The following is a 24,578-nucleotide window of genomic DNA, read 5'->3' as shown; positions in this document are numbered from 1 at the left end:
TATATTATTATTATTAAATATTAATTATATATTATTATTATTATTAAATATTAATTATATATTATTATTATTAAATATTAATTATATATTATTATTATTAAATATTTATTATTATTATTAAATATTATTTATATATTATTATTATTAAATATTAATTATTATTATTAAATATTTATTATTATTATTAAATATTATTTATTTATTATTATTATTAAATATTAATTATTATTATCATTAAGTATTAATTATTTATTATTATTATTATTATTAAATATACATTATTATTATAATAATTCAATATTAAGTATTAATTTTAAGCAAAGCAGAGCAGGGCAGAGCAGAGCAGATTGAAGCAGAGCAGAGCAGATTTCAGCAAAGCAGAGCAGAGCAAAGCAGAGCAGATTTCAGCAGAGCAAAACAGCTCTAAAGAACATGGCCTAACTATTTTGTTTGCTCATCTAAGGAATTAGATTGAGTTAATAAACTATTCAGGCTCAGGTTCACAATTTTGCTTTTGTTAGCATTCTCAAAAAGTAGTTTATGACAGAGTGAAGAAATTAAACAAGCAATAATTTTGTTTATTTCCTATGATATTTCAAAAAAGATAATCTCTTTAAAGTGTTACTACAATATTTTATCCTCGTTCCATTTTGTTACCTATTTTCTTTTCAATAAGAATCGCTTGTTTTTGTCTTCCGTCTGTGGGGTCATACCAAATTACCACTTGCCTACACTTCCATAAATGCTACTCGGTTAGCTCTATTATACATCCGGGTGTAATTTTACATTCTTGCACATTCTCAACCCTTAGTGAGGGTGTAATTTGACCGTGATGCTAGTATAGTAGGGTCACAGGGTCCATGCAAGCAATTATGATAAAATTGTGATGTTGAAATAAATAAATGATGAGAGTTGAAGAGTCAATACGATGTGATGTCAAGGCTGCTAAATTGCTATTAGTACATCTGAAAGAGTACAAATCTCAATAGAGATATTTTAACCAATTAATTATCACTTGCTTAAATAAGGACAACAGTAGATTACTAGTAATCTCCTGTCAACTTACTTGTATTATCATTAATCTTTACATAAATTATTGGTGTTATATTCACTATTCAGCATCTGGTCATCTTCCATAGGTGCAGCACTTTTCCGTTTACTTTCATGTTCGACTCTCAACTGCTCGGCCATGTTATTAATAGTAGTACCTGCTATGCATTTGTCACCATACTTGCCGTCTTGGTCTGGTATGATTTAAGCTTCCATTTCCTGCTTAGATTCTGAATTTGTTCTGTTGGAGAGCTCTACATATATTTATTGCAAAACAAATTTCAGGTTGTGGTGTAAAACTTACTGTAGCCTGTAGGTAGACTGCTGGATATGATTATTCTGAACAACGGACGCTAAACACAAATTCTAAACTTGTGCAAGTATGATGGTTTTTCTGCAAGTAAGTAGATTAATTACTATTTTTATTCTGCTATCCTACTCATGCTTAAAGTTTCAAGTTACAGCTGCCATAGGCAATTTTACTGCTTCTCAGATCCTCAAGGATCCTAAAACCATGGTTTCGAGTAATGGCAATTTCAAGCTGGGTTTCTTTACCCTTCCAAACACTAAAAATCGGTATCTTGGTATATGGTACAATAAAGTTTCAGCCATGGATTATATATGGGTGGCAAATAGGAACAACCCCTTGTATGATTCCTCAGGTGTACTAAGAATTTCCGAAGAAGGGAATATTCAAATCTTGAGTGGAGGGAAAGATGTCCTTTGGTCATCAAACATCTCATCAGAATTTGCATCTGGTACATCTCGAGTTGTCCATCTTTCAGATTCAGGGAATCTGGTTCTCCTTGAACTTAATACTAACAGTAGTAGTAAAGATGGTATCTCTGTATGGCAGTCTTTCGATCACCCTACAAACTCAATATTGCCAAACATGAAGCTAAGCATGAGCAGTTTCAACATGAAACACGCTTTACAATCTGGGAAGAGTCCTTCAAATCCATCATACGGAAGGTTTTCATTAGGTATTGATTCCCTCACTCATCCTCAAATAGTAATTTGGGAAGGAGATCATCCATACTGGCGAAGTGGTCCATGGAATGGCAATATTTTTCTGGGATTGCTCTATTCTGATCCGTCTAATAATTATGCTGATACCTATATGCAGCAAACTAACAAAGAAGAAGTTGATTTGGTATATACTGGTATAAACAAGCTGTCATTTTCACACTATGCATTTGAAGTTGATGGGTCAATAAATGAGGTATGGTGGGATTCTGGTATCAGGCAATGGCAGACAGTATATAAAGCTCCTGATGTTGAGTGTGATTTTTATGGCAAATGTGGAGCATTTGGAACATGCAACCCTCTAAAGTCTCCAATGTGTCGATGTTTGAGGGGATTTAAACCGAAGAATGCAGAGCAATGGAGCAAAGGAAACTGGTCTAGTGGATGTGTTAGAAAGATGCCTTTGCGTTGTGGAACTGAAACGACCCTAGATGGCTTTCTTATGCTAAGAATGGTTAAATTGCCAGATCACGCAGAGTGGTTGACAGGACTAAATCCAAATGAATGCAGAAGCCAATGCTTGAAGAATTGCTCTTGTCTGGCTTACACTTATGATTACGGTGCAGGGTGCTTGTACTGGAGTACAGACTTAATTGATATTCAAGAGTTTACTATTGGCGGAGTAGATCTTTACCTGCGTGTAGCAGAATCAGAACTAGGTAAATGAAAATCAAAATCCAGAACTCTCATTATACATTTTGCCTGTTAGGTTCATATTCGTCTTATTTATTTCTACTTTTCCAGGTGTTGTTTTCTGCTTCATACATGCAACAGCAGGATAACTTCTATAAGCCTTACATATCAGAGGAAAGATCATACTCTTTGTTGTTTATTCTTTATTGGCAGGTAGCAAGCATAAACATAAAGCTGTTATTTATGGAGCAATAATTTCTGGAGCAACCTTGATTGTCTTACTTATCTGCTTCCTCTGGAGATGGCTGATTGAACCGAAAGGTAAACTGTTATCACTAACCACTTTTGATACCATTGATGAAAGTGTTGAACCATATTCTGAAAACATTGGCTATTCCTTAAGGTGCTAACAAAAATCATTGTTGCTTTGAAATTTAAGCAACTAGCCTTGTAGTACACTTCTTCAGTAACTGTCTGGTGTTTAATTAAAACCTTTTACTTATTTGGAACAGAAAACAGAAGGAAGATACGTGAGAACATTAAATTTAAATATGATGGGAGATCAGCTGTGCTGAAAGATCTACCACTGTTTGATTTTGAAACCCTCATAGTTGCTACTAGGAACTTCCATGAAAGTCAAAAGCTCGGATATGGTGGTTTTGGACAGGTCTACAAGGTAAATTAATCACTCTTTCCCAGTTGCCACTAGTAGCAGTGCATTGGGATCTAACAAGCGTGAGTTGATATGCTGTTTATTTTTCTCAGGGAATATTGAAAGATGGCCAAGAGATGGCTGTAAAAAGACTTTCCACAGTTTACGGACAAGGCCTGGAGGAGTTCATGAATGAAGTGGTTGTAATTTCCAGACTTCAACATGTGAATCTTGTCAGACTGCTTGGATTTTGTATAGAAGGAGAAGAAAAAATGTTAATCTATGAATACATGCCTAATGGAAGTTTGGATGCATTTTTGTTCAGTAAGTATCGCTTTTTTTGTTTTCACCAAACTGCATCATTAAACAATCTTCTGAGAATGCAATATCTTCACTTAATAGATTATCATAATATGATTGTCTTTGAAGCTTATATTTTCAAGGTAGTTACTAAGCCTGCATACCAATAACTAGATCCTGCCAAGCGACAACTTCTGGACTGGAGTAAACGCTTCAATATTATTGAAGGGATATGCCGAGGCCTTCTTTACCTTCACAGGGATTCTAGGTTAAGAATTATTCATAGGGATCTTAAACCAAGCAACATTTTGTTGGACAAAGAGCTCAATCCAAAGATCTCTGACTTTGGCATGGCTCGGATCTTTGGTCATGGCCAAGATCAAGAAGAAACCAGAAGGATAGTTGGCACGTAGTAAGTCTTATATAATGTTTATCTCTGACATTGGTCTTGGACAACTTTTATCTTTGTCTAAGGTGAACTAATCAATGTCTTATTGTAGCTCACTTCAAAAAAACAGTATAGTCTTGTATAGTAATATTGCACCTTAATTTTGACTGTGTATAATGCAGCGGTTATATGTCACCTGAGTATGCGATGGAAGGGCACTTCTCTGAAAAGTCAGATGTCTACAGTTTCGGTGTCCTACTGCTAGAGATTGTGACAGGGAAAAGGAGCAGTACCTTCTGGTTTGAAGAGCAATCCTTAACGCTCATAGGCTATGTAAGTCTTGAATTGTTGGCTTCTTGCTACAAAAAAATTCTGCTTTCCAGAAAATGCTTGATCCTCTGAGGAATTGATAGTATCGTGATTTTTGAAATTTCAATGACTTCTGATTTGAGATAGTCATACAATAATTTATTGTAAGATTGGGGTAACTCCTAGTGTTTCACAGTGAATTATTTTGAGACAATCTCACTTAAGATTTTCTTGATATGCTGTATACAGGTATGGAAATTATGGATTGAGGGTAATGTCGCTCCAGCAGTCGACTCTGTAGTTTCTCATCCAAATTTCAGAAAGGAGACTGAAAAGTGCATACAAGTGGGTCTGCTGTGCGTTCAAGAATATGTGAATGATAGGCCTAATATCTCTACTGTTTTCTCAATGCTTACAAGTGACATTGAAGACCTTCCATCCCCTAAACAACCTGGGTTCATTAAACGTTTGGCAGCAACTGGTACTGAATCTTACCAATCGCAACAGAGTTCCTCCGTGAATGATATGTCTATTACACGTCTGATTGCTCGATAAACATAGACAGCTAGTAGTGGTAAAACACCAAACTCTCTTGAACATTCAATTGTAATGATACTTATGATAGCATTCCGAGCTCTTTTGATGCTACTTTGATATTCCGAGCTCATTTGGTGCTTGAAGATCCCTTGAGAATACCAAAGGAGCTCGGAATGCAGGACACAAGATGTAAAAGGAATGGGGCTGCAACTCCTAGCAAAGACTCCAAATAGCTTATTGTCAACAAATCTTAAAAAGATAAAATCATAACTTCTCCTTGGTGCTATGAATACATGTACACGAATCTACATTGGATTTTGAGAGTATGATTTGACAAGAAATTGTAAATTTGCAAGACTGCATTGGATACTAGATATTGTAAATTTGTAAGATTGCAATGGATATATATTTGCAAGGAGAAATGATCTCATTTTTCTATTAGAAACTGAATAGTGGTCATTTTAACAATTTACAAGGAACCAAAACTTTAGAATCATTTATAATACAGATGATTATCGGCCAGACAAATGTGTAACTGAGACATAATTGCTGCTAGATGAACTCTTTGGTCCATGTAATTGAGAGGAATCGGTGTCAGAAGAAACCAACCTTCTAATAAAGCCGGGTTGCTTAGGACATGGAAGATCTACTATATCACTAACTATCATTGATAGTAGTGTAGAAGTGCTAGGCCTATCTCCTGGAAATTCTTGTACGCATAATAACCCTACATGGATGCACCTTAAGATCTCCGGCGAAAAGGTTGGTTCAGCTATTAATGGATCAATTACAGACTGAAGGTCATCTTCATTCCATAGTTTCCATACCTAAGAATCATTGAAAACAAATCATCAGAAACCAAGAAAACAAAAGGTCAGAAATCTAGTAGTCCTATAACCTTAGAAGCACATAATTTATATGGTTCAATTTCTAGACTTACATATCCTAGAAGAGTCAGTGATTGTTCATCCAACCAAAAGTTATTATTCTTTTTTCCTGTCATAATCTCCAGTAACAGCACCCCAAAGCTGTAAACATCAGATTTTTCAGAGAAGTGACCTTCCATTGCATACTCAGGAGACATATACCCACTGCATTTTGGAAACACAAATACATTAAGAAGTTTCTAACTTCGAAAAAGAAGCACAGCTCTGAAGTTTGAAAAAAAAGGGAAGAAAAACGGAACTGGAGAGCTTACTATGTTCCAACTACCCTTCTAGTGTTATCTTGATCCTGTTTATTTTCAAAGATACGTGCCATTCCGAAGTCTGATATTTTAGGGATAAGATCCTCATCCAACAATATATTGCTTGCTTTTAAATCTCTGTGAATAATCCTTAGTCTAGAATCTCTATGAAGATAAACCAGGCCTCTACTTATGCCTTCAATGATGGTGAATCGTTTCTCCCAGCTCAAAAGCTCTCGCTTGACAGGATCTGAATATTGATATAAAAATATTAAATACTTCAAGAGACATGCCAAACATGAAGCAAGACGCGTGAAAGTGAAATTAAAGCAGGATGGTACTTACCAAACAGAAAGAAATCCAAGCTCTTATTAGGCATATATTCATAAATAAGCATTTTTTCCTTATTTTCTATGCAGCAACCTAGAAGTTTAACAAGGTTCCTGTGCTGCAGCTTAGAGATAACCACAACTTCATTCATGAACTCTTCTAAGCCTTGTCCTGAAGCAGCAGAAAGTCTTTTCACTGCTATTTGTACTCCGTCTTCCAGTGTTCCCTGGAATCAAGCATAGATAAAATATACATTATTGACTTCAGTGATCATGATAAAGTACTTGCAACATTAACTATTGTTATACCTTATATACTGGACCAAAACCACCTTGTCCAAGTTTATTGCTATCTTGAAAGTCGTTTGTTGCAGTTGCAAGCCTTTTGAATTCAAACAATGGCAACTCTTCGAGTTGAACTTGGTGTCCATTCTCATCATGCTTCAAATTGTCCAGCTGTTCATTCTTCCTTTGAGCTTTTATATCCAATGTAAATTAGGATTAGAAGTGACATCTTGTTATGGTAATTAATTCCATAAATAATAGAGTTGATTTTCTACTGTCTAGTTACCACCAATACAGATTGCAAAAAATAAGGTAAAAGGAACAAAGTCTCTTAACCATTATTCAAATTATCAAGAAAAAAAAAAGGAAATTACTTGGAACAAGATAACATTAATGTTTTAAATAATATTTACTCTTGATAAATTAGGATGCATTTTGTTCCAGTGTAAAATCATGTGAAACTCCGGCCTAATCAATTAAGTTTAGATAAGTTCAGGTGAAAAGAATGTGCTCTTATAACTATAAATCAGGACATGTCAGGCTAGCTATCTTAGTTTATTTGATGCAAAGCCAAATAGCTACATTAACATTCATAAAAAAAAATACTCCGTAATAACAAAGATCTGGAGCTACCTTTTCTTTGAGTCATAATTTTCCACCAGATGAATAATGTCAAAGCTGCAACTCCAATAGTGACTAAGATAACTGTCGCTATAATAACAACTATTTTCTTATTACTGGTAACTGTGAGGCAGACAGTTGATATTTTTCATTAGTGAACTCCGAAATATAGAGTTGTGTAGATTTTCAAGGCAAGTTTATTCAACTTCAAAGGGAAAGAAATTATGTACTGTCTGATTGAACAGATAAACAAGGAAAAGGTTACCTAGCTCTGAATGTGGTAGGCGAAGATAAAGATCTAACCCCCCACTTGAAAATTCTTGAATATCGATTAAGTCTTTACTCCAGTACATACATCCAGCACCAGCATCATAAGCATAAGCTAAACAAGAACAATTTTGTAAGCATTGGCTTCTGCAGTTAACCTGATTTAGTCCCACTGACCACTCTGTACGGTCTGGCACTTTAACATTCTTTACCGGTAAAAACCCATCATCTTTACCACCCTGAATTCCACATTGCAATGGCACCCTTCGTACACATCCGTTCGTCCAGTTTCCTTTCTTCCATTCCTCAGGATTCTTCGGCCTGAACCCTTTCAAACACCTACAAACAGGAGAACTTGTAGGATTGCAACTTCCAAACGCTCCACAACTACCATACAAATCACATTCTGTTACAGGGGCGCCCCAAACATACTGCCACTTCTTTCCATCCCACCATTTCTCGCTTATTGTTCCATCATAGCTGAAAGCGTAGTGAGAATAGGCCAGAGTACTTGCACCAGTATAGACAAAGTCGACTGTCCCATCTTTGTCATTCTGACGAATATAGGTGTTTGCATAGTTGGTAGCTTCATCAGTATACATCAATCCTAGAAATATATTCCCATTCCAAGGACCACTACGCCAATGTGGCCGATCACCATCCCATATAATTACTTGAGAATGAATGAAAGAGTCGGTCCCAACAGAAAATCTCCCAAATGATGGGTCAGAAGGGCTCTTCCAAGGTTGTAAAGCATGCTTAATATTAGAATTGGAAATAATCAACTTTGTATTCGGCATAAGAGAATCCGTAGGGTGATCAAAGCTTTGCCAGACCATAGTGCCATTGGTACCAGAAGAAAACAGAACTAGATTCCCAGTATCTAGAAGTTCTGCTGATAAAGAGGCATTTGCTGCAGTGACAGACATATTCGACGACCAAAGGACATCATTTCTCTCATTCAAGACTTGCAGATTTCCATCTGCAGATACTTTCATCACACCAGAAGAATCATTAAGCGGGTTATTTCTGTTTGCTACCCAAAAAAAATCATTTGTAGGTACCTTGTTAAACCAAATCCCAATATACCGGTTAGTGCTGTTCGAGGGGCTGAAGAAGCCTAACTTAAATTCACCATTCTTTGAGACTATAGATTCATGTTCTTTAAGAAATATTGACGATGTGATGCTGTCTATTGCTATGCATAAGGAACTAAAGTAGCAACACAGAAGTAACAGGACATGTATAGAAGTCATTAGTGAATGTTGATGTGATCCTGTAAAATTAACACCAAAATGAAATAACAAGCATGATAACATAGTTACATAGTACCATGTTGCACACATTATGGCCAATTTATGTTTTGGGTTAGACCGTGGTTTTATGTTATTTTGTTTGGTGTACAAAGGTGCAGTAAGCCATTGAGGCACCCCTACCTCCTTTTTTTTTAAAAAAATCAACAATTTGATAATTCAACAAAACATATATATACTGAGCTTATAATTAAATCAAAACTAAATAATGTGTTTAAGTAAATTATCAAAAGATGTATAGTGGGCTTAATAATTTATTCAAAACTAAAAATTTGTGATTAAGAGTATCAAAAAATGTATCCTGTTAATCTATCACAAAAATCTCAAAAGACCTCAATACATATACTAAGTACAAATTGACTTTTTTTTTTTTTTTTGAAAGACTGTACAAATTCACATGATCTTATACTTAATCACACAAATAAAATCAATACTACCCGTAATTAAGAATCAATAAATATACACACTCCTGTTTATTATAATTATTTGAATTTACATTTAGCAACCAATCTTCGGTTCATAAGCTTCATTATATTGTAATAGAAAATATGTTGACTAAATTTGACCCAAAATTCAAACCAATTTGACTCGAATTGATCTGTAATTTAATCATACATATATATAGCACACAAGATATTTCGATCCATACTCCATCTCTAAAAGTATGTTAATCCATTTTAACTGTTTCTATGAGACAATTACCGTCCAAACAAGGCAAAATTATAGAGACAGAGACAGTACGATACAGCTAAATTTCAGCCAAAAACGCAATGATATATAAAAACAAAAACGGTTAGAAGGAGAGAAAAACATACCACAGCAGCGTCGTAGTAGTAAGATAAGTTGTGATCGATGATGAATGGAGGGTGGTGGAGAAATGGAAATGGTGGCCAGAACAATGCGTATAACGCGTAAAGCAGGAAGCTGAGAAATTGCACAGCTTTAATTTGGAAATAGTATGAACTTCATCATTTTCCTTCTTTTTATATGCTTGTGCAACTTGCTAATCTATCATCATGTCATGGCTGCTTTTAAGTCTAACATATTTTTAAGGGTCTGTTTTTGTCACTACATAGAAATTAGCTATGTTACCTATTTCTTAAGGCATAAATGAATTACTCCGTACTCGTTAGTCCTTTGACGAAATATATATAAGTTCTCATATGTGTACAATATCAATTTTTTCATAAGAAAATGACACAATTTTTTATTTAATCGCATTGTTTGCACTAGTTAGATAGCTTTCATACACTAACTAGTCACCGATATTAAGTTATGGTTGACAACAAGCATGAAAAAAGTGGTAATTTACTAGAATTTATTGTTCATGCAAAATTTATAATATAAATTACCAAAATTCCAATCGATGAAAAAAAAATTCATGAAAGGTTGTGTAAACAAACACAAAAATAATTCTCAAGATATATGTGTGGAAAATTACTATACGTTTCACGAATAACAACTTTTATGAGGGTTTAATTCTTAGGACAATTAAAACAAACACCTGAAAGGCTGTAAGAAATTTGAGATTGTGATTTTCCGTATCCATAATATTAATAATAATGTAGTGCAAATTTATATGTAATCTATGAAATTAGAAATATTGTTTGTAACAAAGATGTTGACTTCTCCAGATGAGAAATAAAAAAGGTTACTATAGTACTAATCTAACAAATTGATAAGAAAATAAAAAGGTTACAATAGTATTATAACAAACTAATACAGACAATAATTCAGTAATACAAAACACAAACTAGGTAGCACACGCACAACATGGCAACATGCACCAACTGGGGTTTTTGGATTTTATCGATGACCACTGTTTGTCCAATCACCATGAAATACGGGAGTATTAATAATATTAATTAATAATCTATCTTATACAAGTATATTTAACTAACAATCTATCTATAAGACGTTAATTGATAATATGTTACAAAAGCAGTTGTGTAATGTGTACTGAGAGAAGTCAGGCAACCTAAATATTCAACATGACTTTTGATTCAAACGAAACGGGTGGGAAACGACCCAAACGAGTAAGATCGAATGAATATTATATACGAAGTAGTTAATATAACTTGATAAATAATACTACCTCTGTTTTTTTTTTTTTTAATTGACACGTTTGGATTTTAGCACTATTCATACACTTGTCTTTGATCATATTTTGTGATTTATACGGAATGTAAAATATAATCACGTGGGACATTGTTAAATTTGTGACAATATATAATTTCACAATATCAACCTTTTACAATTTTTGATTATCTAGAATTAAAGATATTAATGGTTGAATTTGTGCATTGGTAAACATGATTAAAGAAATGTGTCAACTAAAAAGAAACGGAGGAAGTAACTATTTCTTGATATTACAATTCTCTCCAAAACTACTTTGGACTATATATACAAGAATACAACAGTGTATGTAGTTTGCTGTTGATCATCTCAGAGTTTGATCTTATTAATTATTAGGCGTTGCCCATTTAATCTTTCTGATTGACAAACTTTGTCAATCTATTACGCCACATCAGCATTTTGAGTCACTGGAATATGAGTCAGCAAAAGAAAGATACACGTAGGAAAGCCTTCTGTAAACGCTGGGAGTGTACTTCTGTTAGTGCTTGAGTTAGCGGATGAGTTAGTGAGTTAATCCTGGGTGAAGGATGACATTAAAGGCTGCTTTTATTGTTGGTAGTTGGTAGATAAACAACAGTCAAACTTAGGTGTTTGACTGATATATCTTCCCTTCCAAGATTCATACTGTTGGAAAATTGTAGAAAAATTTCTTGCTGCAAGTATGATTGAGCAAACAACGGAGTGATCATTCTAGAGAAATGTTGAATTTGGATCAGGTAAAGTGGTAGTAACTCATGGCAGTTGATGTACTCAAAATCACAAATCTGATGTAATTGCCCAACCTTAAACTTTTTGGAAGGTTAATCTCGAGAATTAAAATGTTCTTAAAATCTTAAGAAATGTTTGCTTTTTTTTTTAGAGGATATCTTACGAAATAGTTTGTTAAACTATGTGTTAGGTTTATGACTATAAAATCAAATAGAAAAATTGTAATGGATGAGTTTTTTAATTTCTGATGAAATCTTTATTGTGAGAAATTGTGTTAGCAGTTGGATGTTGTAACCTGTTAGAAGCTAAAAGTAGTAATTTGTTGGTATTTAGGACTAATTGATTGGGTATTGTGTGATCCAAGAAATAAAAAATTACATGTATTAAATAGGCAAAATTATTATTGAGTATATATGCATCTTTATTCTTAATATTACAAATATGGTTATGAAAATGACGCTTGGTGCAGTAAAAGTTGTGTTGTTTTTGGAGCAAAGAATTTTTAAGAGTATAATGTAGCCAGTATGTGGTTTTCTTTATATAAAAGCCCTTCAAAAGTAAGGGTGCAATTGGTTGTGATACAGTGATTATACTTGGAAGATTATGACACTAATGTATTGTGTCTTGATATGTATTGCAAGCAGGTTATTATTGTGGTAGAAACGGCTTGAGATAATGCTTGAGATAAAGTATGGGTGACAGTATGGATGAAGAATGTGAATATGTGGAGGTTCATGACAATGTGAGTGAAGTTGGGTGTGTGGAGCAGAATGCAGATCAATATTTGTGTCCAAATAACACGATCGGCACTTTAGGCACTGTTGTTGGTAGTAATAACGTGAGTGTAGTCAACTATGTTGAGTTTCCTAAAATTGGAATGATTTTTAAGAGTTGGCAAGACGTCGAGGCTTATTACAAATCATATGTTGAGCAATAGGGATTTGGAGTGACTAGGGCTCAAGGTGTGTATTCAAAAGGTGAGGGTAGAGACCGTGTTGCAACAACATGGAGGTGTGACAGTGGGGTAGACCAGACATGAGAGCGATGAGGGAAGCAAAGAAGAGTGCAAAGGCAATGGATGTATTTGGTTCAGGGGGAGTTGTTGGTGGTGGCATGTGTGTGGATGAGCTAAACCAACATAAGCGAAAGTCCAAAAAATGTGAGTGTCTGGCAAAGGTATATGCTAGTATTAACCATGGTGGGGAGTAGGAGATAAAGAGAGTGGAATTAGAACATACGCACGATGCTACCCCACGTAAGGCAAGTTTAGTGAAAGAGTATAGAATGATGGGCTTAACATCGAGAGCTGGGAAGCAGTTGGTGGACTTTTTCGAAGAAGGTGTGCCTGTGTCACAAATTCATGGGTGCTTTTCCGATGAACTAGATGGGTTTGATAACCTCCGATTTATTGTTAAAGACTTGCAGCATGAGGTATACAAGGCTAGGAGGTTGAAAATGCTTGGGGGTGATTCAAGAACAATGATGACTTGTTTTAAGAAAATGGAAGAAGGCAACACGAATATCTTTCATTCCGAACGCCTATACCTAGAGGGTAGGTTGAAAGATGTAATCTGGGTGGATGGGCGAAGTCGGGCAGCAGATGAAGAATTTGGTGATGTTGTACGTTTTGATGCCACTTATCTAACTGATGAGTGTCATTTATGGCACTCATTTTGCTTCTTTTAGGATGATTTTACATGATTTTTGTATCTCTTTTATTTCCTTTTCTCTAGTTTTGCTTGTATTTTCCTTACTTTGCATTTTCTTTAGATGTTTACTTATTTTCTTGCTTTTCTAGTTTATTTTGCATTTTCTTCTTTACTTGCTTGTTTTTCTTTGATTCTAGGAAGTTGGCGATGTTTGAGAGCCTCAATAACTTTCCTCTCGGGGTTTTCAAGCCAAAGAGATGTCCCGTTTCTCCTTTTTGAAGCACAAAAGCAATGGAGTCCAAGGGCAAAGTCTTCAAGTTTGCGCCCTCATACCGTGTGGGCATGATTGGGTGGTGTCGAACCCACCAAGATAGCTTCTAGGGACTGCCTATACCATCATGGCTCATCCGGAGCTCACGGGCTCATTCTCGGCCACACAATGAAGCCTCCCCTGGCGCGGGCGCGCGCGAGAGAGGAGCGGCAGCGCCAAGCACCTGCGAGGCTGCGCGCAAGCCTGGAGCGGCCGCGCTCCCTCTTTTCCCTGTTTCCGTACCCATTTTGTTGTGGTAGCACAATGGAGTGAGAGGCCGCGCCTTTTGATGTCTCTTTTTGACGTCTAACTAACTTCTCCTTAGTTAGTTTTACTATATATAGATTTCCTTCATTTCTAGAGAGAGAATCATTAAAGAAGTTTTTAGACATAATTTTGATCATAATTTTAGCTTAGTTGAGAGTTCTCTCTCTGGTTTTAGGGTTAGTTTAGGAGTAGATTTAGAGAGAGAAAGTGAGGAATTTCAATGGTGATGTGAGAGATTGATGATACAAGGATGACAATTGTGTTGAAGATCTTCTCTATTATCAATGAGCATTTCTAACTCTATCTCATCTTATTGTTTTGTTTAGATTCATGTTTGTTTGGTTTGATTTTGATGTTTGATCTTCATTAGTGTAATTGTTCTTGATATTTTGTTGATTCTTGGTTTCTTAATTGTTTGTTGATTAGATGATGATTCTTGGGTAGTTGTTTGGCTAGGAATTGGGTGAAACTTGTATGATTGATTGATTGTGATTAATTTGGAAATTGTGTTGATTGATTGTTGAGATTAAAGTGATTAATGTAAGTTTGCATGTGTGTAATTCGATTAGGCCTTGAGAATTATGCTAAATTGCAAATTGCATTGCAATTGCTAATGACACGACCAATTGATTTAGGAATTGCAATTATCGATTGGTTTGGATTGTGATTCTCTTAGTTTGTTATTCGTAGAGACATCTAGCTTAACGATTAGGAGATAGCTCTTTGATTCCAATTGATAGCTCTTATCATTAGTCTTCACAACCACTGATTTGCATGTTTGTCCCAAGTTGTTGCAATAGTCATGATTACTTGTTGATCCCCATTCCTAGTCTTTCATTTGTTTGGTTATTTGTTTGTTAGTTGTTAGTGTTACTTCTTTACTCTTGATTTCGACCTAGCTTAGGCGCATAATTGAGAGCGCTTGAACATAACTGTTCCTTTGGGTTCGACCCTTGACTTACCTCTATACTTGTATTTAGGTTTGTTAAGTGTTTATAAATTTAGTTTGACTTAGGGAGGATTAGTCAACAACCTAGTCTTTTCCCCTCGTCACTAACAAATGAGTACAAATTACCATTTGTTAATTTCGTGGGTGTAAACCACCATATTGTTGGGATGTGCATTGGTTTCCCACGAGGATTGTGATACCTTTAGATGGATTTTTTAGGAGTGGTTGTCATGTATGAATAACAAAGCCGCGGGAGCAATTCTTACTGATTAGTCAATGAGGAAGCCCTTAGAAGAGGTGATGCCTGAGTCGCGACATCGATGGTGCATTTGGCACATTATGAGAAAAATTCTAGAAAAATTGGGGAAATGCAAAGGGTTAGTAACATTAATTTGTTAGTCTATAGATTGTGATTAAACCTTTATTACGAATATTAAATCTAATTTAAAACCTTAATTTGTACGAATTGCAGGTACAAAGATTTCAAACCTAGGCAATAATTTATGAAAGTTTGACTGTTGAAGAGTTCGAGAACGATTGGGCTAATCTTATAACTGAATATAATTTAGAGAACAATGATTGGTTGTCAAACCTTTATACAGAAAGGCATATGTGGGTTCCCGCATACGTGAGAGACTATTTTTGGGCTGGGATGAAGACCACTCAACGGGTGGAAAGTATAAATAGTTTCTTTGATAGTTTTGTCAATTGTCACACCAAGCTATTTGAATTTCCAATGATTAAATATGCAAAGGCCATGGAGAAGCGTGTGTGTGATGAGACAGCTGCTGATGCAAATTGTGCCAAATATGTAAGGAGGCTAGTAACTGGTTTTATGATTGAGAAGTATTTTCAGAGGTTGTACACAGACACCAAGTTTCAGGAGGTGCAGAATGAATGTACTCGAATGATGTATTGTTACTATAAGGAAAGTAAAATGTTAGATGAAAATACTATTGAGTATGATGTAGAAGACCGTGTGTGGATTGTACCAGAAGGTAAGAGTGCACTACTACAAAATCTGGAAAAAGGACCTCTAATAAAAGACCCGTCATCTTAATAATAGATCTGTTTGATGTAGGAGATCCAACATTAGTGATAACGGGTCTCTTAAGTGCAATAGGTCCCACCAATTTATTTAGAGGAGAGATATGAAACCCGTTGTGAAACCTAATGGGTCTCTAAAATACAGTAGGGCCCACTAATTTTGGGATGGAAAAAACAATAGAAGTCTAGGAGACCCGTTGTGAGATTGAAGGGGTTTCTTAACTTCTTAATTCTTTTATATCATACTCCCTTATCACTCGTGCCTTTATTTCCTCCACTCATATTTTCCTATAGGATAGTTGACCCTTCATCTCTTCCCTTCTCTTTTTGATTTTGTTCTTAGTTATCAACGCCCCTTTCATTCTATAGCCCATTATTTATTGAAATTATCTTTATTATTCTATCTTTATTTACCTGAATTTGTAAATACTGAAGTAGTTTGAGCATGCTTTTTTGGTGACGGAAGAAGATTCAATTGAACAAGCAGTATTTGAGATGAGAAAGAGATTGAGAGCTCTTAAAATAGCTCAAGACCATTTCAAACTCCAGATGGGGATTCGGTACAACCCAGAAACAACTCCAATGATGGAGATGCCGGTAACAACGAAAACAGGTTTTGATTCTATTTGTACTCTCGAATTTACTTTAAATTGATTGTAATTATCCTTTTATTGGATCTATTGAAAGATTATGTGATTGGGTAATTCACACCCTAATAATTTGGATCCGGATTTTTTGAGTAAAGGTCCGAAGATCTATGTTAATGGACGAAAGTGAAGGCAAAAGCAGAAGTTTGAGGATTTGATATCTATTAATGTTTCACCACCGATTCAAGTATTATTGGTTTTTTTGAAAAATTTAATTGCTAATTTTTTCAATTCATTGAAATTCATATCGTTTTTTTGTTGTCAATTGCAATTTTTTTTTGTTTGAGTAAAATTTAGATTTGGCTTTCAATTGTTGGTGTTCTGATCTTTATCTGGTATTTTTTATTTTTAATTAGTTTGAATGTTAACTTAGATTATTGCTCTTCATTTTACTGAATATTGACTTGTTTATTGGCTCTGAATTTAGCAAGATATATATTTTAATTTCATATAACTACATAACAATTTGCTTAATTTTTCCTAATATTGTTATATTATTGGGTATTATTATTCCTAATATTGTTTATATCATTGGACATATTATGCTATTGATAATTATGGAAGAAATACGGAGTACAAGATACACTATTAATGTATGGTTGGAGTAGCATATACTTGTAAAGAATTCAATAAGCTACCACTTGTAAATTCTAGTAATTATTCTGTAAATTTCAATAATTAATATATGTCGGTTTGTTTAATTATATAGTCAAAGTTTGCATTTTCAGTTTTCCGCCAATTCAATAAGCAATGAAATTCAAATTTCAAAATACTACGTTTAATAAAAAAAAATCACGAGAATTTTTTTTTTAAAAAAAGAAAGAAGTAAAAGACCCGTTATGTAGCATATGGGGTTTGTTTGATACCCCACTGAAAAGACCTATTATGTTAAATAACGGGTCTCTTATCCTTCTAAATATTTTATCAAAGTATTAGTTTGACAAACCTGGCTTCTTAATTAACGGGTCTGTTATGTTTCTAAAACAGACCCCTCCAAAGAGGCGGTTTGTTTATCTGACAGACCCCTTAGCTAGAGACCCGTTACTTGGCGGTTTGTAAAGCATTTTTCAACAGGTCTCTTTGCTACTTTTTGTAGTAGTGGTGAAGAAGTAAAACCCGATCGTAGAAGGTATTTTACAGCCACATTCAACAAGGATACATTGGAGGTTGAATGTCAATGCCAGAAATTTGTCACACATGGTATAATGTGCAAACATATGATGCAAATACTTGATAAGAATCATGTGGTTGAAATTCCTGAAAAATATGTTCTAAGAAGATGGCACAAGGATATCCTTAGGAAACACACACGAGTTGCAGTTTCATACCACGATCCTAATATATATGCGGCTGTGAAAAGATATAATAAGTTGATGGTTGAGTTTGAATAGTTATGTGACGCAGCTGATATGGTGAATGATGATGTAGTTACCATGGTATGCAAGTCATTGATGCATATTAGGAATGAAGTTCTAGAGTGCATGAATAAGAAGGCGGCAGAGAGTTATCCAAATCATTTCCTGATGAGGCTACTGATCCGGAATTGCTAGTAAATGACAATAGGAATATCGTGTCAACTATTAATGAGCCTCATCAACGCGATGATAATACAAGTGATGCACAGATGGAATGCCCAGAATATTTCAAACCTACCTGTAATATTTTAGTAAAAGATCCTATTTTAAATAAAAAAAACCTCGTGGTAGGCCTAAGGGATCTCGAAATAAGATTTTGGCAGAGATAAGGTTTAAGATACCTGGAAAGAGTGAAAAGAAAAAGCAGAACACCACTAGGGTTAACACTAACAAAGGTGTAATGTAGCAGGCACACACAACCCAAAGAGCAAAACAATTGCACAATTACAGAAGTGTACATGAAAGGTGAAAACCGCTACTTGTGGTGTAAAGAGTAACAAAGTGATTCCTCGGACTGGCAATGGTAGCGTCACAAGATCAACAAAAGGGAAGGAAATGGCTACATCAAACAAGGTACCACTAACAAATGTATTATTTAAATTTACATGTCTACCATTTTCTTTCAAATTACCCATTTATATGATTTATGTTAATGTAGGTCCCTAAGGTTAAATTGCTATACAATTTGGTGCCATTAGTACACATGAAAAAAAAGGTTAGTACGGTAACTGTAGACACCTGATTGTGTCTCCCTAAAAACCAAACCCGGTGATGAATATTTTTCACGTCATTGATTATCGAACGAGGTGAAATGTGAAAAGTCTTGTGATGCGGTCGTTTTAATAAAAATACTTCTTTCTGTTTTCGAAAATATTTCTTTTCGTACTCTATTTATGGAAAATGTCCGGTCCATTTTAGTTTGGTTCATAATATGGGTCCAATAATAGTGTAGTTGGATTGAGCTCGAAAAGAGCTTTCCAACGATATATTATAAGCCCAATTCCGATGAATAATGAGGGTTTGGTCCCAAATCCCTATTTCAATTAATTGTTTGATTTAATATTTTATTGAAGTTACTAACGTGTGTATTGTTTTGATAGAAAGAGACACGAGGCAACAAAGTAAGTTGTTTTATTTCTATATATCTTTAGAGAGCATGTTTAGATTATTTTAATTCCTAGTATCATGTTAGGATGTCTTTATAATCCCTAGTATCATGTTTAGGGTATTAACTAATATTTCTAATATCATGTATGTTTCTAGTATCATGCTTAGGTTGCTTCCTATTTTCTTTTATCATGTTAGGGTTAAAGCTTTGATCTTTAATGCTTAGTGACATGCTAGGATCTGTTATTAATCTTGTTAGTATCATGCCTAGGATCTTGCTGATATTATTATGCTTTGATAAGAATATGATGATGATGATGATTTGTTATATCAATACTATCATGTTGTTTGATATATTATTGTTATTACTTGATCACGCCCTCTTTTGCAGGTTTATAGGGAATTTGCACTTGAAATCACGCTTAATAAGATAATTAATAATTTTATTTAGGCTAAGATGATTTTATTTCAAATGATCACCAATAATAGATTTGTTTGTGTATTATTATTCAACCAACATAGATTAAACAAGTTTTAGGATTAACCAATTGATTATATGTTAGTCAGAAAGCGCACATGAATATGAGAAGAATAAAGTAGAGGCCTACTTAGGGCAAGTTCAATCTCTTTTAGGTTGGATTTGTACCTTCATCCCCGAATATCCAGTCATGGTTCAGGACCACTATGGAATTAGCAATCTCATGGATCGTGAAGGGGTGTAACCTTCACCCTGTGAACGGTTTACAAGTTCCTAAAACTTGTTGGCGGGCTTTTGCTCTAGCTTCCTTCCCTTTGGACACCACTATACTTAAGTGTATGATCACAGTGGGGTTCAAGTGTGGGATGCTTAAAATATTCCCTACAGTAACCAACATATGCCGCCTAAATTGTTGTTCCATAATTTTAAGTCACTTAAGAATTTCCGTGTAATTTTGCAGGATAAGCGAAAGGCCACAAATGAAATAACTAACGCTCGTCCTACAAAGACAACTTCAAGAGCAACAAAGAAGCCTAGACTGTGATTGGTGTTGCATGGTATCATATCCCTAGTGCGAGGAAATAGCTGGGCATTGAAGTTTGTTTATCTATCAAATGTATTTCTGGTGATTATGTCCTATGTATCCCTAACATGCTTTTAAACATTTGTATGATTGTGTTAAGACTTACTATGTTTTTCTACAATGACTAGATCATTCGCTAGTTTGAATTTTATTTGTGTTGTTCTTACCGTTTTATTTAGTTAAATTAAGTAACACTTTTTTGACAAAATTAATTAACACTTATTCACACACAACATTATATCTATTTATAGTAATATAGCCATTTGCTTACGTCTACAACTCAAAAATGGCATCCAGATTTTTGCATTAAACACTTGTGTCATTTTTTTTATATTAAAGAAAAAGCTAGGAATTGAAACGCAGCGTGTGAGTGACAACTTCATAATTAGTCCGCATAACCAGCCTTCTTCTTCTGTTTGTTATATCGATTGAAATATTTTTGTGTACTATTTATAAAGAGATATTTGTTATTATTCGGACCTAGGCCGACCTGTAGCAACAATGCCTACTGTACCACAAATAATGTAACTCAGTCCATTTACCTCATTGTTCAATTGATCTGGATTCAATTATAGTTTATTATATATTTTGGAGTTAACCCATATGTCCACATATGCTATTAATTATCATCATATAGGTAATATTCCTTAAATAGAGTTCTTAAATATAACATCTTCAATTTTAATCTAAATTTCAAATGGTGACTATGTGCTTTAAATATTGTGTCTACTATTTAAATTGGATTGAAATTAAAATTACCAAAAAACAAAAATTACTGTTCAAGTATATCATTATTATTTTGGTTAAAATTGATTTTAACTATATATTATATCTAACATTAGCTATTTTAATATATGAAATTACAAATTAGAGGTTGGGGCCTTAACTAAATCTGATTTATCAATTAAAAGTTAACAAAGTAGCTGGATATCTGGACCTCAAAGAAGAAGTAAGCAAGCAAGTCAAACATGTTATTATTTACTTATATATACAATTTATTTTTCATGACAAGAGAATCAAAGCTTTTTTCATTTCCTAAACATTTAATTAATGTTTCTAAAATTTAATATATGTTGAGTTCATAATATTTTTAAAATTAATTATACAAGATTATTTTAAATCTTTGAATAGTTTAGCATATACTATTAGCAACATAGTATAGGACACTCTAATAATTGGGTATGTTCATACAATATATAGTCATTGACAAATAATTCTTCATATAAATTTCTCCGTTACAGGCTTACAGCCTTACAGGTAATGTCATATTAATAATTAGTTTAATTGCTTACACATAAACATAATTTAAAGTTTATATATATATATACATATATATATATATATATATATATATATATATATATATATATATATATATATATATATATATATATATATATAGAGAGAGAGAGAGAGAGAGGAAGGCTCATGTAAGAACCCTCCTCTATATAAGAACCCAATCTTATATAAGAACCAATCTTCATTAGTTTTGATCTTACCATCTAAATTGATCCTTTAGTAATGGCAATTCTGTAATTCGTTACAATTTTTTTTCCCTTTCAAACAAAATATAACTCAAGGCTATTCCTTCTCTCTCCTCAACATATTCTCTGATTCTCTTCCCTCAGCATCTTCTCTCTCCTCAAAACTCAAACCTAGCCAAACTTCATCATCTTCATCAACGAATTCATACTCTGGTAAGTTTATCAATTCTTAAAAAATTCTGAATTCATTTTAATCCTTGATTTTTTTTCCAGATTTCTATTCAGATTTTCATGCGATTTTTAATTGCGATTTTTTGTTGCGATTTTTCTGTTTTTTTTTTCGATTTTTCTTATTTTTGTTCGTACTTTCATCAATTTTAGAGTTAACATCTTTAGATTTCTTCGTTTTTATTTTCAATTTGTTCGTTCTAATTTTCGATTTTATTTTTTAAATTTTTTTCCAGATTTTTTTTTTATTTTGTGAATTTGCTTGAGATTTTTCTCTGGATGTATGTGTGATACTATGATGAGAAGAGAAAATCTATTTAGAACAAAGCAATGGTGGATCTAATTCTTATGTTCTAAAGTTTTTTTATATGTTATAAAGTTTTTCAATCTATGTTCTAAAGTTATCTTACTATGTTCTAAAGTTTACCTTATATGTTGAAGGTTTACTCTATACGTCCTTGTCTGCCATCAGTTCAACAAATAACAATGATTCCCCTTAGTTTTCATGTTTAGATAGAAAATTATATTCCTATGCATCTCACTGATGTTATGTCTGATGTAGAATAGTTCTAATTGTTGAATTATAGTCAGATTGTTCTAATAGGATGATATTTCAATACATGCTTTGTTTTTGTGTTCATTCATTATAAGTTTTATATATTTTTGACTTGTTTGCTGTTTTTGATCGAATTATCGATGATATTTTGCTAAACATTCTGCATTATATAGTGTTATTGAGTCTATAATGTTGTATGTTTTCGTTGAATTCTATTTTTTTAGCCAATTTCCATTTGAATTTCACTTTGATGAATCAAGTATTATAAATCTATAGTTTTAAATTTGTTGCCTAACTTTATAGTTAGATTGTTTCAATTTAACTTGCTGGGTTTTTTTAATGAAGAGAAAAAAAATTATTTAGAACATATTAGTGGATTTAAAAGAGGCAATTAGAACATAAGGAGAAATACTTCCCATTAGTGGATATGGTGGGGAAGGATTATATGATACTAACAGGTATAAAGTCTTTTAGAGCTCTTTTCTGCTGGATAAAATTGTGAGTTTCTTTATTTATGAGTTCAATTTGAGTAATTGAATTTATGTTTATCAATTTGTGTGCAATTATTTCAATTTCTTCATCTATTTTTCTGAATTTTTCTTTTTTGTTTGATTTTTTATCATACATTGTATTGCAGATTGTTTCATCAGCAAGCTCACCTAAATTGTTAAAATCGTCTTCTTCCTTTTTTTTGAATAGTTCTTCCAGATTAGTTAACCTGCCCTTCACATAATCTTTTTGGTTCTACTGGTGTTTGTACATGATTTTACTCCCTCTTTATAAGCTTGAATACTTTTGGTTTGCGGTTGATGAAAAACAATTAAATTGACTCCCTCTTTATATACTCTTCTCAAATAACCTCACATAGTATGCATATCGATCATGAGTATACTTTCTGATTTAAGCACTACCCTTTAATTTATTGTTAGTCATATTTTTGTCAAAGCTTGCTTGGTTAGTACTAGTATTAACATGGGATAGTCCTTGCCCTCCCAAAATGTGCACTAAAGGACTACTAATAACAATATAAGCAAACTTAATGTCTATCTTTTTAGTAATTTTTTTGGTTTGAATGATTTATATACATTAGCCTACTAGCTCAACGGGTAGAGCATTGTGCAAATGCACAAAAGATGTGGGTTCGAATCCCACGTAGGTTCCTTTTCATAGTGTCAAGACAAGAGGTTGTATGTGAGTTAAGTTGTAACAAAGTTTCCATATTCGTTTATCATTTCAACCAATTTATTCTTGTACAAAATATAACTTAGTGCTTATTTAATTTTCTTTTTGAAATTATTTATAGAGTTAACCTATGTAGGAATCGAACCTACATTTTCTATGCATTTGCATAGTGCTCTTCCAATTGAGCTAATAGGTTTAGCATATGTTCTAAAATATACTGAATTTGTTCTAAACCATGAACGAGAATATAAAAAAGATTTGCATGATCATACTACGTACTTTAGAACATAAACAGAATATTCTTTTTCTATGTTCTAAATTTTTTTTTCTTACTCCTATGTTCTAAATTTAGTCTACTTATGTTCTAAAGTTTTATTTTCCTATGTTCTAAATTTAGTCTACTTATGTTCTAAAGTTTTATTTTCCTATGTTCTAAATTTAGTCTACTTATGTTCTAAAGTTTTATTTTCCTATGTTCTAAATTTTTTCTACCTATGTTCTAAAGTTTCTTTTTTCTATGTTCTAAATATTCTTTTTACCTATGTTCTAAATTCTTTTGTCTATGTTCTAATTTTTTTTTTCCCCTATGTTCTAAATTTCTTCCTATGTTCTAAACATGTGCTCTACATTTTCTTCTTATGTTCTAAATTATATTTTTGTCTATGTTCTAAATGTTTTCCTATGTTCTAAACATGTGCTTTAAATTTTTTTCCTATGTTCTAAACATGTGCCTTCAATTTTCTTCCATGTTTTAATTATTTAGCCTATGTTCTAAATTTACCTATGTTCTAAATTTTCTTCTACCTATATTCTAAATTTTTTTTCCTATGTTTTAAATTTTCTTTTGCATGTGTTCTAAAATTTTTACTATGTTCTAAATTATTTTCCTATATTCCACATATTATTGTCTATGTTCTAAATATATTTCCTATGTTC

General features: G+C 33.4%; 2 protein-coding genes across 8 annotated transcripts; one reads left to right on the top strand and one right to left on the bottom strand.

Moving 5' to 3' along the window:
• The first annotated feature begins 1,026 nt into the window (after positions 1-1,026).
• Positions 1,027-5,393, top strand: LOC145570445 (G-type lectin S-receptor-like serine/threonine-protein kinase SD1-13). 7 transcript variants are annotated; one of them, XM_081629529.1, is made up of 9 exons: positions 1,028-1,247; positions 1,367-1,426; positions 1,515-2,735; positions 2,923-3,030; positions 3,222-3,385; positions 3,475-3,685; positions 3,836-4,073; positions 4,232-4,382; positions 4,608-5,392. In XM_081629529.1, the coding sequence occupies exons 3-9, from the start codon at positions 1,565-1,567 to the stop codon at positions 4,911-4,913; spliced, it is 2,349 nt and encodes a 782-aa protein (XP_081485655.1). In that variant the 5' UTR covers positions 1,028-1,247; positions 1,367-1,426; positions 1,515-1,564; the 3' UTR covers positions 4,914-5,392. The 7 variants fall into 7 exon arrangements, with proteins under 7 accessions (XP_081485652.1, XP_081485651.1, XP_081485649.1 ...); XM_081629528.1 differs by having other exon boundaries at positions 1,360-1,426; XM_081629527.1 differs by having other exon boundaries at positions 1,336-1,426.
• LOC145570446 (G-type lectin S-receptor-like serine/threonine-protein kinase At1g11330) lies at positions 5,312-9,837 on the bottom strand. Its single transcript, XM_081629530.1, has 8 exons — positions 9,712-9,837; positions 7,582-8,859; positions 7,329-7,439; positions 6,720-6,886; positions 6,427-6,637; positions 6,094-6,331; positions 5,836-5,986; positions 5,312-5,722 (listed from the first exon to the last, which is right to left on the bottom strand). Exons 2-8 carry the CDS (start codon positions 8,837-8,839, stop codon positions 5,408-5,410), a joined length of 2,451 nt encoding a protein of 816 aa, XP_081485656.1. The 5' UTR covers positions 8,840-8,859; positions 9,712-9,837; the 3' UTR covers positions 5,312-5,407.
• Positions 9,838-24,578: the final 14,741 nt, after the last annotated feature.

Source organism: Chenopodium album, chromosome 12 (genome assembly GCF_948465745.1).
Source record: "Chenopodium album chromosome 12, dcCheAlbu1.1, whole genome shotgun sequence".
Lineage (NCBI taxonomy): Eukaryota > Viridiplantae > Streptophyta > Magnoliopsida > Caryophyllales > Amaranthaceae > Chenopodium > Chenopodium album.
Note: the sequence above shows the minus strand (reverse complement) of the source record. Positions and strands in the feature narration are given on the sequence as shown.